The 15,083-nt window shown below is 51.9% G+C and overlaps 1 protein-coding gene across 1 annotated transcript in view; it reads right to left on the bottom strand.

Moving 5' to 3' along the window:
* The window catches only part of DNAH9 (dynein axonemal heavy chain 9), a 319,797-nt gene that overhangs the window by 159,314 nt on the left and 145,400 nt on the right, over positions 1-15,083 (bottom strand). The window contains exons 34-38 of the mRNA XM_029928843.1: positions 12,901-13,203; positions 12,452-12,558; positions 11,280-11,454; positions 6,367-6,540; positions 5,683-5,890 (exon numbers count right to left, since the gene is read on the bottom strand). Of these exons, the coding sequence (XP_029784703.1) occupies positions 5,683-5,890; positions 6,367-6,540; positions 11,280-11,454; positions 12,452-12,558; positions 12,901-13,203 (967 nt within the window). The remainder of the gene's footprint in view (positions 1-5,682; positions 5,891-6,366; positions 6,541-11,279; positions 11,455-12,451; positions 12,559-12,900; positions 13,204-15,083) is intronic.

Genomic DNA, 15,083 nt, shown 5'->3' with positions numbered 1-15,083 from the left:
CCATATGTTTGCACTCATAGGTCTAGCAGGAAAACAAGAGAGACCTAATGGAGAACCAGGGGGAACGGAGGAGGGAGAGAGAGTTGGGGAGAGAGAGGGATGCAAAACTTGAGAGACTATTGAATGCTGAGAATGAACTGAGGGTTGAGGGGGAAGGGGAAGGGGGGAAAAGAAGTGGTGGTGATGGTGGAGGGCACTTGGGGGGAAGAGCACTGGGTGTTGTATGGAAAACAATTTGACAATAAAATATTATGGAGAAAAAAACCTAAACATTAAAAAAATGTAAAAAAAAAAAAAAAAAAAGAAAAGAAAATGCAAACTAACCGATTGTGACAGAAACTGGCCAGCGGTTACCTAGGCATGGGGAGGGGGGGAGGGTGGAAGGGCCAGGGGTGAGGGAATGCCCAAGAGCACCAGGAACTTTCAGAGGTGATGGACTCACTTATTATTTTAACTGGAAGTGATGGTATCAAGGGTGTGTAAGATTTCAAAGCTTATCAAATTGTATGTTTTATTGTTATTTTTGAGAGAGGGAGAGATTAGGAGTGTGTGAGTGCCAGAGCGGCAGAGAAAGAGGGAGACAGAATCCAAAGCAAGCTCTGTGCTGTCAGTGCAAAGCCCGACGTGGGGCTCGAACCCACGAACCATGAGATCATGACCTGAGTCAAAATCAAGAGTTGGATGCTTAACTGACTGAGCCACCCAGGCACACCTCAAATTGTTATACTTTAATATGTGCCATGCGTTATATGTCAATTGTAAGTCAACAATGCATTTTTAAAGGGAAAATGGCAAAAAAAAACACACCTATACCGCCTTTAGAAGGAAAATGTTATCAATTGGCTTGTGGTTTATTCATACAATGGAATTCTACACAGCAGTGAAAACCAATGAAATAGATCTACGTGTATTGAAACAGATAATGATTAGAAAAAGTAAGTTACCCAAGGAACTTACAGTGTGATGTATATTTAAAATGTAAATACCATGCAACATTGTGCATTTTTATGGGTACATGTACATATTAACATTGTAAATTTGCATCTTTTCATGTGTCTGTTGGCCATCTGGATGTCTTCTTTGGAAAAATGTCTATTCATGTCTTCTGCCCACTTTGTACTGGATTTATTATTATTATTTTTTTTTAGGTATTGAGTTTTATAAATTCTTTATGTATTCTGGACACTAACCCTTTATCGGATATGTCTTTTGCAAATACCTTCTCCAGGTCAGCAGGCTGCCTTTTAGTTTTGTTGATTGTTCCCTTCGCTGTGCAGAAGCTTTTTATTTTGATGAAGTCCCAACAGCTTATGTTTTACTTTTGTTTCCCTTGCCTCAGGAGACATCTCTAGAAAGATGTTGCTATGGCTGATGTCAAAGAGGTTACTGTCCGTGTTCTCCCTGAGGACTTTTATGGTTTCAGGCCTCACACTTGGGTCTTTAATCCATTTTGCAAAACTTCACGGATCATCAGGGAAATACAAATCAAAACCACGGTATCACCTCACACCTGTCAGAGTGGCTAAAATCAACACCATGAGAAACAACAGGTGTTCACGCTCTTGCACTGTTGGTGGGAATCCAAACTGGTAAACAGCACGGACGTGCCTCAAAAAGCTAAAGGTAGAAATATCCTATGATCTAGTAGTTGCACTACTAGGTATTTCTCTGAAGAATATAAAAAATACTAATTCAAAGGGATACATGCATCCTAATGTTTATAGCAGCCCTATCTATAGTAGCCAATCTATGAAAACAGCCCAAGTGTCCACCGACTGATGCATGGATAAAGAGGTAGTGTATGTATATACATACACACACACACACACACACACAGTGGAATATTACTCAGCCATAAAAAGAATGAAATCTTGCCATTTGCAACAACATGGACAGAGTGAGAGAGTATAAGTAAGTCAGAGAAAGACAAATACCACCTGATTTCACACATATGTAGAATTTAAGAAACAAAACAAATATGCCGAAAGGAAAAACAAAGAGGAGCAACAAACCAAGAAATAGAAGCTTAACTAGAGAACAAAGCAATGGTCACCAGACGGAGGTCAGGAGTGCACTTGCACTGAGCACCGGGTGTGGTGTGGAAGTGTGGCATCACTTTATCATACCCCTGGTACTCACATTACACTGTGTGTTAATTGGACTTTAAAAACCTAAGCAAGGGTGTAAAGTCGGAATGATACACGTTAACTTTAGGACTTGGTCAATGAGGGGAAGGAAGGAGGAAGGGGGTGGTAGGCTGGCTGTCCTTATGGCTACGATTCATAGCAAAATGACAAAATTTTAACATCTGTGAAATCTGGGTGCCGAGGACATGGGCATCTGTTACATATTTTTGGTACTTCTCTGCAGGCTTGAAGTATTTCATCATTTCTAAAAAGTTTAAGCAGTTCTCCCTCCCTCGTTCTTAGCATCGAGTTGTCCTTGCCAGGGGCACCTGCTGTTATCAGTTTACTGTATTTACTTCTGAAATATTCTAAGTATATGAAAGCATAGACAGGTATGTGAGTGTACATATATCTATGCTTTTATATGTATCTTTTTATTTTAAAAATTTGGGGGGGTTATTTATTTGAGAGAAACAGAGACAGTGTGAGTAGGGGAGGGACAGAGAGAGAGAGAGAGAGAGAGAGAGAGAGAGAGAGAGAGAGAGACAATCCAAGCAGGTCCTGCACTATCAGCGCAGAGCCCGATGCGGGGCTTGAACTCATCAAACTGGGAGATCACGACCAGAGCTGAAACTGACAGTCGGATGCTTAACTGAGCCACCCAGCTGCCCTTAATTTTTTTTTAATGTTTATTTAGTTTTGAGAGAGAGAGAGAGAGAGAGAGAGAGAGAGCGAGAGCGAGCAGGGGATAGGCAGAGAGAGAGAGGGACACACACAATCTGAAGCAGGCTTCAGGCTGTTGGCACAGAGCCTGACATGAAGCTCAAACCCATGAGCCGTGAGATCATGACCTGAGCCAAAGTCAAATGCTTAACTGACTGAGCCACTGAGGAGCCCCTATATGTATCTCTTTTTAAACAAGACACATTCTGGAGCATGATCTGTACTCTTGTGTGTCTTGCTTTTCCCGTTCAACAAAGCTTTGGAAGTACTTCCAACCCAGTTCATACAGAATGTCCTCTTCATTGTCATAATGCTTCGTGCTCCGTCGTGCAGATATTTAGGCTGCTCCCCACGGTCTGCCACTTCAGACACGTTATAAACACACGCCTTGCGCACCTGTCTGGGTGTGCTCCCTGCCCTGGGAAGCAGCCCGCACCGCAGCCCACTGGAGCACTTCGTAATGATGCAGGGTCTGAAGCTCAAGAGGAAGTGGAAATGCTGGGCTGCAGAAAGTGCGTTGGGCTCAGGGTGTGCGGGTGAGAGAATGTGCCGGAACAGCTGCCCTCGGAGGATCTCCTTTTAGAAATGTCCTCTGTCCTCTGGGATACCAGGTTCCTGGTCCCCTTTCTCTAAGCGTCATTAGTACCCTTTCTCCTGCGATTTTGTTGCTTCCAAAACGTTTTCGGCTGAGAGGCCGAATCAACAAAGTTGTCTGAACTGCAACCAAAGGAAAGAGGCTCCACATAAGGGAATTCGGCATTTCTTCCCAGAGTCAAGGGTGTGAGCTCCGCTGCCTGGACTTTGGGCGTTTATGCTGCTACTCTTGGGCTCTGGGTTGCTCCCCAGTTCCCAGCTGTTTTCTAGATGGCAGAACTTCATCCATCCCTCGTGGGGAGGACAGAAGGGACCAAGAGGCCACCAGGGAGCGAACGGGACCCAGGCGAGTTGTGTCCGGCTGCAGCGACAGCCCGGGTTCGCCGGCTCGACTTGACAGGCTGACTCTTCTGAGTAACTCTCTGTGTTTCACCAGGACAGAAGGAGAAGGTCTTCCAGGTTGGGGACCCAGGAGGAGAGCGAGAGGTCCAGGCACTGCAAGAGGCTGGTCTCCTTTTCCTTGGTTATGGATTTTTACTCTCTATGTAAAGTGTTTGTTTACATGAAGAATCCTTACAACAGGATTCTGGAGAACAACTCCTCCAGAATACTTGAACAGTACCACTAATGACAGTAGTTATAATAGCAAGTGTTTATTACGGTTTTCAGAGTATTTTCTTACCAGGGAGGTGAGGCCTGTTAAGAGCTCAGGCCCTGGGGGCGCCTGGGTGGCTCAGTTGGTTGAGCATCTGACTTCGGCTCTGGTCACGATCTCACGGTTCAGGAGTTCGAGCCCCGAGTCAAGCTCCTCATTGACAGTGTGGAGCCTGCTTGGGCCCCTCTCTCCCTTCCCCTCTGCCCCTCCCCAGCGTGCGCACTCTCTCAAAAATAAACAACAACAAAAGAGGGCACAGGCTCTGTCTGATCAAACCCTGGCCCATCATCACTCACCGTGTGGCCCAGAGTAGCTTACTTACCTCTCCTGTGCCTTGATTTTCTCATCTACAACATAGGGATGATACAAGGACTCACTTTATGGGGCTGTGAATGATTAAATGGTTTAAAAACACAGTAAACGTCGGGGCGCCTGGGTGGCTCAGTCAGTTAAACGTCTGGCTCTTGGTTTCAGCTCAGGTCATGATCTCACAGTTGATGAGTTTGAGCCCTGTGCCAGGCTCCTCGCAGTGTGGAGCCTGCTTTAGATTCTCTCCCTCTCTTTCTCTCTCTCTGTCTCTGCTCCTCCCGCACTTGCATGCTTTATCTCTCTCACAAAAAGATAGATCAATTTAAAAATTATTAAAATAAATAAAAACATGCAAACTTCCAATCTCAGGTTGCTGTGTTGACACATACTGGATGAATGGCTGATAAATGCCACTTGTTGGTAGCAGCCTGCTTGTAATAGATTAAGAATCAGAATCAGGGGGCCTGGGGGGCTCAGTCTGTTAAGCATCCGATTTCAGCTCAGGTCACGATCTAACAGCTCGTGAGTCTGAGCCCAACACCAGGCTCTGTGCTGACAGCTCAGAGCCTGGAGCCTCGTTCCGATTCTGTCTCCCCTCCTCTCTCTCTGCCCTTCTCCCAATTGCGATCTCTCCCAATAATAAAAATAAATAAATATTTTTTTTAATTTTTAAAAGAATCATAATAAATGGCCAGAGCTGCTGATTGATCCCCGGACTCTAGGCTTGCAAGTAAGTGCAGGGGCTAATCTGCCCATGAACAAGCAGGGTTAACGAGTGAGCGGGTCAGGCAGGTGAAGTCTGCTTATGCTGGCCGCTGGGCACTAACATGCCACTGTCAGGCCATGATGGAAGGCCGGGACACGGGCCTCAGTCTCCCCATCTCTCAGATACGGGGGTGGGGTGGGGAGGAAGTAAATGCTCTCTAGAGACACTTCCTGTCCAGCAGTCTACAAGCCCCTGGAGATGCTTCAGAACATTCCTGCTCTCTTTGGCCTCTACGTACTGAACAGCGCTCTGTGTTCAAATCCTGGGAGGATTTGTAGGAGACAAGAGGAGAAACAGAGTGGTGCTCAGGGTTCTGGGGAGAGGGTCAGAGGTACTGTGCAGGAGAAACGAAGGGTGGGGGACAAGAGGGGAGGGCGGGACAAAGCGAACGCAGGGGCGCAGAGGGGAGTCAAGCCCGACAGGTGCCTGATTCTTTGCTCCTTCTCCACGTCCGGGGGACGCGGCCACTCGGATGCCCCCGCACGCCCCTGGACGCGCCCGCCCCTCACCTTGCAGCATCGCCGACGTGGTGTAGTAGTTGAAGGGCACGCTTTTCACCAGGTACTGCTCGGCATCCAGGCCGGCCAGCTTGGCCCCCACCAGCACCGACTTGCCAGTGCCTGCGGTCCCCACCAGCATGACCGGCCGCTGCCGCTCCAGGAGCCGCTCCAGGAAGTAGCACACTCGGATGGTCTCGCTCGTGGGCACCAGACACGCCTGTGGGGAGGACGCGGTGGGTGGGCAGGCTCGTGGGAGAAACAGATGCGTGGCAAGACGTTCCAGAACATTTCAGAAGAGGGAATTCCACTGGAAGGGCGGCGCGGGCTCACTCCCTGGGGGGTGGGGGGAGCGATTTCCCTTGTGTGCAGGTAAGACCATTCAGTAAATTCATCCTCGGGGTGGAGAGCATCCCCTCCCCTTCCTCTGCCAGCTCTGTCTGCCTCCCTGTGGCCTCCCAAACGTGCTCTAGAACCTTCTGCCCCCAGAATGCCGGGAGGGTCTGCTGATGAAGTTAACCAGCCTCTGCAGGGACCTGTGGCTTCCTTGAACGCAGGATTTCCTCCTGAAAAGCATGTAGCAGGGCGTGACTATTTCCTAGCAGGGTTAAAACAGTTGGGCACCGACAACAGGCTGTGACTGGGTCACTACAGACCCTTGGCACAACCAGACGTCCTTGGTCACTCAGCACTCACCTGCAGAGGCGTCTCGGGGTCAGATTCAAACTGGGGGACGAGCTTGGCCCAAGGCTCGAATTTCTTGGTCTCTGGGTCTATGTAGTAGTCGAAGATGGTTCCCTGGGAGGGGAACTTGACTGTCTTGAACTCCGTGAGCCACCACTTGCTGAACTCTGCCCGGGAGTCTGCAAGCTGTCAGAAGAAAGCAGGTCAGGAGGCCGGGCTCTCCAGAGCTCTGCGAAGCCTGGGCAGGCTGCCCTGGCATCGGGCAGCAGGTCAGGATGGGGGACGAGAAATGCTTGGCAGATCTGCTGAATGGAGCGGCTCCGCCAGGAAGGATGCGGACTCCCTGAGGCTCAGCCCCAACAAGGTGTGTCAGCGCAGGGGCCGCCCGAGTGGACACAAGTGCCACTTTTGACCGTGGGGCTGAGCTACCCCAGCTCTGTGCATCTGAGACTCCCCGTGGGGTGTAAGAACACCGGAAAGAGTGGGGTCCCATGACCACAACATGAAGAAACAGATCGACCCCCTACGCCCAGACTGCCGAGATTCAGCAACCCCAGGGTGGCGGTCAGAGACAGAACGGATAAAAATGGTGGCTGTAGGCTCCTGGGGTACAGGGCAGTGGTGTGAGAAGAGCCTCACCTCTTTCTGTGCCTTAGTGTCTTCACCTATAAAATGGGCATCTCAGACAAGAGGACTTCCAAGGTCCCTTCAAGAGCTAAAATTCATTTTTTAAAATTTTATTTGAGAGAGACAGAGACAGGGTGTATTGGGCAGGAGGCAGACAGAGAGAGGGAAATCTAGAATTCCAAGAAAGCTCTGCACTGGCAGTAGGGCCCGAACTCATGAAACTGGGAGATCGTGACCTGAGTCAAAATCAAGAGTCGGATACCTAACCAACTCAGCCACCCAGGCCCCCCAAGAGCTGAAATTTCTAAAATGTAGAAGCAGCAGAGACAAAGCTAATTCAGTCTTCCTGACAGAAGGAATAGGTAGAGACATGTGATTTACATGCGCATGTAGTAGATCACAAGACCCTCAGGGGATAAGGCTGTGCACCCAGTGTACTCAAATTATCTTACTGTGTCCAAGCCGAAACATGCAAGACAAGTGGCCGCGCACACACACACACACACACACACACACACACACACCGTGACATACACACTACCACTGGCAATAAGCCCATTCTTTGAACATACAGAGCTGGGAACAATCCCCAAAAGGGAAACCTAGAAAAAGACCCTGATTGGGTATTTTGGGGAAATGTTCACAGAGGGCTGGACAGATGGGGAAGCTGGGCATGTGGGCAGTGCATGTGGACTTGCAGCCCGTGGCCCGCCTCGTTTTGTTGCCTGTTGGGGAAGTGGGATTGAATTCTTCTGCTCTGGAATGAGAATGGAAACAAGTCCTAAACACAGAAGGACAGATCTATGTGCTCTTATTCTGATGTGAATTCAGATGAAGGGGCTGCCGGATGGCCCTTCTTAGTAGCGTGCTCTGCGATCAGAAGCCTTGGGGGGGAAAGACAACCCAGTTTAAGCTCATGGATACAATCCTTCCAGACTTTCAAGCTCCCTAAAAAGCCTGACGGTAGGGGCGCCTGGGTGGCTCACTCAGTTAAGCACCTGACTGTGGCTCAGGTCATAGCTCATGGTTTGTGGGTTCGAGCCCCACATCAGGCTCTGTGCTGACAGTTCAGAGCCTGGAGCCTGCTTTGGATTCTCTGTCTCCCTCTCTGTGCTCCTCCCCCATTCATGCTCTCTCTCTCTCTCTCTAAAAAAAAAAAAAAAAGTTAAAAAATAAGCCTGATTGTAGATTTGTGTGTGGAGAACCCAAGGCGAAGGTCACCTTTAGAAGAAAAGACGCTGGGTGGGTCTTCTCCTCGCCCCGTCTCCAAGTTTTCCTGGAACTCCTCGGTCAGTGAGCCGGCCACGCTGTGGGCTGGACTGCACCAGCATCGCCTCATCCCTGTAACCCAGCACTTGACCTCACCTCCACTGTAATTGAAGGCTGAACACAAGGTCACCTCTGCTAAGTCATCCAACAGCTCTGTCTCAGTTCAACTCTCTAGGGGTCTCCCCAGCAGTGCCCTTAAGGAAGAGGCCCCTTCGGAAATCCCCATCGACCTGTGGATCTGGCCAGTCCCGTGGTCCCTCTTCTGTCCTCTGAACTTGATGATGCTAAGGTGTGTCTGTACACCGTAGAAGACCTTGGGCTGTAATATCAGCCCTCTGATCCTCGCCAGGCTCCCAGCCAACCTGGCTAGTGCAAACTGTTCCTATTTTACAATGTAAAGACAAAAACTCATTAGGCTCTGTCTCCAGAAGCACATGGCGGAGCTGGGTGTCAATCCCAAGCTTTGGGTCCCCCCAGGGGGTGGCTCTCAGGGACATCATTTGCTTCTGAGAGGCCACCGCCTGTGACCCCTGCAAAGTACTTTAGTGAGAAACTCCTTCAGCACGAAGTTCTTTTTCTTTTTGGAGCTGGTACTGTGCACTGAAGTCATGCTTGGCTTTAATGATAGCTTTTCAAACATTAAGCACCGCTGGTGTTCCTGATGTGAGTTCTTTGGCCAACTTCCTATTTTGCTATTTACAGCACTATTATTGGTGTTTGCCTTGAATGCGGCTTGTGTAGGGGTCTTGGGAGCTGCCTGCTGCTAAAAGCTTTCTCCCGTGTCCTCCCTGCCATGCGCTAGCAAGGCTGCCTACGGTTCCGAGTGCTCCCAAGCCCAGGACGCCTGGGAAGACGCTTTCTCCTGGGCTTTTAAAAAGAGTTGAGTGGATTTCGATGTATACGGACACAGAAAAACGGACCAAGTGTCTCCATCCTGAGCCCCCACTGCCTGCTAAGCACCATCGCGGGGGAGAAGCCCGGCAGTGGTTGCTGTCTGACATTTTCAGCAGCTGAAAGGTCAGGGCGTGCGTTTGATGGAAAGAGGTGACCTATGCCGTTTGGATCTCTGTACTCCGGCAAGGTCTCATCCGTCCTGCCATACTCCTTGCCTCAATGGGGAAATGGAGAGCTGTCAAAGAACTAGTTCACAGAGAAGCCCCGAGGACTACAGGAGACAGCGGGAGAGTCTCAGACGCCCAATTCCCAGTTTTAGGCATCACCATGCCCTTGGGGATTCACCCTTTCCCACCAGCATCTGGAGAGGGAGAAGGAGATGGAGAAAGCTTGGGAGAGAGCTTTCTGGATGTGGAGTACCACAGAGCATGTCAGGGAGCAGAGGGAGGTAGGATGGCTGCTAAGTGCCAGGGTCTGTGAAAACGGAAGAGGATTCATCGTTAGCTCTATATTAATTGTTGGGGTGCCCGAGTGGCTCAGTTGGTTAAGCATCCGACTCTTGACTTCGGCTCAGGTCCTGATCTCATGGTTTGTGGGATGGAACCCCATGTTGGGCTCTGTGCCGACAGCGTGGAGCCTGCTTGGGAATTCTGTCTCTCTATCTCTCCCCTCTCTCTCTGCCCCTCCCCCCTTTCAAAATAAACAAACACTAAAAAAAAAGAATACTTGTTAATTCTCCTAGCTCACCGACATTTTGGATTCTAGAACGTGGCTTCGCCCTGGAAGACTGACGCTTTTTACCTCTCTCCTCAAAAGACCTCACATCAACCCAGACCGGAAAGAGTAAATGGTGACTTTCTAGCCACCGTGGGTCAGTTTGATCCTTTGCTGTAAGTTGGCGGGGGGGGGGCGGGGGGCCCCAGACACTTGCTATGAAACTGAATATTCATAGGGTGAGGATATGAATAATAAGCGCATACGTGTGCCAGCACGATTTAATAAGAGAGCTTCGCACATATCTGTGTTGGACACATCCTTTACTCCCCACAACCACCCCAATACCGCACACTGCTGTTCCCACCCTTGCCTTTGTAGGCGCGGGAGCAGTCAGGTAGAGCGAGATCAAGCCATTTGCCCCAGGCCCCCCAGCCCGATACCAAGTGTCAAAGTTAGAATTCGAATGCAGACCCTGTCCGCAGCCCCTACGTGACACTCCCTGATAGCTAGAGCCCGCTGTCCAGGACTCACTTGCCTACCCTTGGACGTGAGGTTTCCAGACAAAGAACTTTTCATTTGCAAGAAACGAAGCCAAGAAAAAGTCTGGGGATATAGGAAGGGTTAAAGGACAGGATGCCAGGGGCGCCCGCCTGGGTGGCACAGCTGTGGAGCTTCCAACTTCAGCTCAGGTCATGATCCCCTCGTTCGTGGGTTCGAGCCCCACGTGGGGCTCTGTGCTGACAGCTCGGAGCCTGGAGCCTGCTTCCGATTCTGTGTCTCCCTCTGTCTCTGCCTTTCCCTTGCTTGCACTCTGTCTCTGTCTCTCAAAAATAAATTAGCACTTAATTTATACTCCACGCCAATATCCCCACCTCTAAACATGAAGCTATAGCAGTGAATACCTCAAGATAAATACTGATTTGGTTTCCTACCCCAAGATGTCAGTTAGCCTTTGGTCCAGCATCCTGTGGACAGCGCTGTGTCCCGGGGGAACGGAGACGGGCTGGCTAACACCCGGTCTGGGACAGAGTGGTGCGCGCCTGCTCTAGGGTGCTGCAGGGGCTCCTTCCTCGCCAGCCTCTACAGCACAGCCTCATTCCATCTATAAAACACACCACCTCGTGTGTACCTACACCTCCAGTTGTTCCAAAACACCACAACTCTCCGCGACTCTGGGATGCACCAGCAACCCAAAAGGCGATAGCTCAGAACCTAGCCCGATCTCATTGGTCTTGCTCCAAAGGGCCCTTCTGTGGGGACCGCCGTCTTTAGCAGAGCGACGGGTAGACAGCAAAATGGCTCGATGCCTTCGTGTCACTTCTGACGTGCGGCGGTCCTGTTTTCCACATCTTTGCTAGAACGTGGCTTTTGCCGCGGCGGACTTGCACGTGGGCATCAGCCTCGGCAGAGCCTCTTACCTGGTCTTGGGCCATTGCTCCACCAAAAGCCCAGATGGAAGCAAACACAAAATAAAGCTCGTAGGTCTCCTTGGGACAGTCTGCGGGGATGTCCTCTGTGGTCAGGAGACACTCAAGAAGGTGGCACAGTGTCTGAACCAAGCTCTGCTCTGGGATGGGTATCATCTTCTTAAATCTGCAGAGAGAGGCCCAGATACGCCCTATGCCACGCCGTCTTCTGTCCTAGAGACCCATTGGACAGCTGCTGGTGTCAGGGACTCGTGCCCCGCCAGCATCTTTGGGATTCCAAGGTGATAACAAAGCCTTTATTCTCATCGGCTATTTCCTGGTCAGCTCTCCTGACCAAGACAAGGCCCGGGGTGCTCCAAGAAGGTTCCTTCCTGTCACCTTTCCCTTGGATACCCTCCCACGTCCTTGTCCCTTCTCTGAACACTGACTGCCCCTCCGTCCTCAGGGGGCCAGCCCACTGCAACAGAACAAGGACCCGTGCCAGTCCCTCCTGCCAACCCTGAGGGTCAGAAGCCCCTGCAGAGTCAGAGCAGTGCTGAGGCTGGTCCCTCCCTCCTTCAGCTCAGAGACATCCCTTCAGATCACACACACGGAAAACATTTTCTAGGGAACCCGAATCTTAATCAGGGGAGGCAGGGTGGGCCCGGATGGATGCCTATTTTATACAATCATGATTTACTTGATAGATTTCGTCTTCTGAAAATATACCTCACTCTGCTGTGGCCTGGTATTTGTACTTAATTTTTTTTTTTTTACTGATTCAAGCTTATTTATTTATTGTGTGTGTGTGTGAGAGAGAGAGAGAGAGAGAGAGAGAGCGAGCGCATGCACAGGAGGGAGAGAACGAGAGAGGGAGAGAGGTAAAGGGAGAGGGAGAGAACAGAGAGAGAGAGGGAGAGAGAATCCCAAGCAGGCTCCACACTATCAGTGCAGAGCTCCACGCTGGGCTCGAACTCACAAACTGTGAGATCATGACCTGAGCTGAGATCAAGAGTCAGATGCTTAACTGACTGACCTGCCCAGGCACCTGCTGCCGACTTAATATTGGATGTGGAGGTCTTGACTGGAAGGCGGGTAACAAGAGATGTGCAAAAGTACCATTTGCAGCTGAAGGCATAGGCGTGTGCATGTGCATGCACACACACTCAGCCCCTCCTGCACACCTGCTCACACGGCCACCCCCACAGGGGAGAGCAGCTCCCAGGCGACACAGAAGCAGCGCCCACGGCTGCACGATGGCCACCGCATCAACAGACCCTGTGAGAGCCATCTGCCGGCACCAGGGGTTCGGGTGCCGCCCCCCCCCGCGCCATGTCTGGTCCTGGCTTGATTCTAATCCAGCGGCAATGCTCACGGCAAAGCTGTGAGGTTGTCCGGCAGTCTGGGTGCTACTTCTGGGAGGAAATGAGACCATCAGGGAGGGGACAGGCTCTCCTCCATTTGTCCCCCACCAGACGTCGCAGAATGTTGAAGGAGAACTGTCTCGGGTGATAGGGGCTGACCGCTTGCTCTGACAATTCCCAGCAGGTGCCAGACAGGCATGGGGACACTCACAAAGGATATCACCACCCTGGCCTCTGGTCTTTCTGTTGGGTGGGCAGGAAATTAGCACCTGGGACTCAGAAGAGAGCTCTGGTGTGTGGGTATCCTTCTCCTCCGGGGAAGGGGGGCGCAGGCCGGCACAGATGAGGGGCTGTGGCGTGATTGCTCGGAGGTGGTGAAGGAGCTGGACCTGGAAAAGCCCCAGGTGACCCGCCTGGATTCTGGGTGGAGGAGGGGGCATGGAGAGGTTTCCAGCGGGGGCAGCCTGCACCCCGTTCATCAGAGCAGAGAGGGGGGAATCCAGGAGGGCCTCCTGGAGGGCTCTGTGGTGGGCGCTGTCTGTGACTGGCTGGTGGAGAGGCATTTCCTGCTTCTGAGAGAGGGATATGGGGGGGGGGGCAAGGAATTCACAGAAGCTTCCAGAGTTTGACTTTACGTATTCATTTGTTTTTTGATGTTCATTTCTGAAGGGCGGGGAGGGGCAGAAAGAGCTGGGGACAGTGGATCCAAAGTGGGTTCTGAGCTGTCGGCACAGAGCCCACTGCGGGGCCTGAACTCACAGACCATGAGATCATGGCCTGAGCAGAAGTTAGAAGCTCAGCCAACGGAGGCGCCCAGGTGCCCCAAGAGTCCGATTTCAAATCTGCCCCACTTAGGGTAACCAGGCCACGCTGGTTCCAGCCACAGGAGTTTCCCTGCCCTTGCGCGCTCTCTCTGTCCCCTTTTGACCCAAGGCGTCAGAAGCTACAGCTTGTGTTGCAAGGTTGGGGGGCGGACCAGAGGGGTAAGGAGAGATGTGAGGGACCCCTCCCCCACGGCAGGTAGACAGCAGGAAGCAGGGTGGGGGTGGCCCTGGTGGGGGGAGAAGCCTTCCTTGTAACGATCTCACACGTGCCTGTCACCAGAAGCGATGACACGCTTTTGCATTCCTGCAGAGCCACCAGAAAAGTCTCCAACGCTGCCCTGGAATCTGTCCAGGGGGCGGGAGCAGAACCAGCCACACCAGATGGCTCTGAAGGAGCCAGGGGACACTGAATGAGGCTGCTTCTCTATCACCCCTTACGCGGCCGGCTCGTTCAACGTAGAGATTGCTTGTTTGGACTCCCCACAGCATGGCGGTGTTGGGGCCACGTCACAAGGCTGCCTACACCTTGGGGACATCGGACGTTATTCTTCCCTGATGGCCGCAGAGTTAGGAGATCGGGGGCAGGGGGGAAGTGGCCGCTCGATGCCCAGAACACACTCAGCATCCTCAAAGCTTGGACACACGCTCACACACGCATGCACACACATGTGCACACAGACACGCACACACAGAAGGGATTGGCATCTCTTGTTCCCCCTGCCCAGAGAAAGGGCCTAACTCTTAGTGAAAGGCTGTAGTGGGTAAGAAGCCGGGCAGGTGGTGGCATGGGGAAGGGGGGTGTGGGAGGCAGCTCTGCCCCGCCCCGGGGCAGCGAACGCAGTCAGTGGCCTCAGTTTCCCGCAAAGACAGTCCTGGCCCCCACCTGTCGAATGTTCAGGGACGCCGGATCCTCGGGTCACGTGGCCTCCTCAGTGCCAACCTCGGGCAGCTGGGCCAGGCTTATCCACGAGGCCGGGTGCCCAACACACAGAAGGTGCGTCCACCGGGGAGAAAGCGCAGGGACAGAAGCGAGTTGCACACCTCCAACCCCCTTCTGCAGGCACATGTGATCTTCACGCTGGAGGAAGCATCGGGGAAGAGTGTTGCGTCTCTGGTTTGTGGGATAAGCAGTCGGCACCTGCTGCTTTTACTTGTGCAAACCCGTAAGAGAAGAGTGACCTTGCAGCATCCGGAGGGTCTACAATGGACTGGTCTACACATCACCCCTGACCCTGGAGCTTCCAGCCACAGGCAGTGCGCCCCGTCTGTCGCCAGCAGGCACCATCCTCACCTCCAGGTCTGCCCATCCGGCCTGTGTGTCACTTGCAGGAGGGCTGGCGGTGTGCCCTGTAAACCAGGGGTGTCTCCTAGGACAACCCACAGCCCCTGGCGACACCCACATGCACCCACTCTACATCTTCCTCCTCCTCACCCACCCCACTTCTCTCCTGAACCGACAAGAGGCATCCTGTGGGCATCCTAATGTGTGCCTCCCTCTGCCCTTGGCTGTGCCCAGGAGGGAACGCTCCAGGCACACTGCTTTCAGGGACAGGAGAGGACATCAGCGGGTATAGGATGTAAGCCGACAGGCTCTTTACTGGTGCTTTCAATTGTCACCTTCCTGGGGC

The sequence above is a fragment of the Suricata suricatta genome, chromosome 17, assembly GCF_006229205.1.
Source record: "Suricata suricatta isolate VVHF042 chromosome 17, meerkat_22Aug2017_6uvM2_HiC, whole genome shotgun sequence".
Lineage (NCBI taxonomy): Eukaryota > Metazoa > Chordata > Mammalia > Carnivora > Herpestidae > Suricata > Suricata suricatta.
Note: the sequence above shows the minus strand (reverse complement) of the source record. Positions and strands in the feature narration are given on the sequence as shown.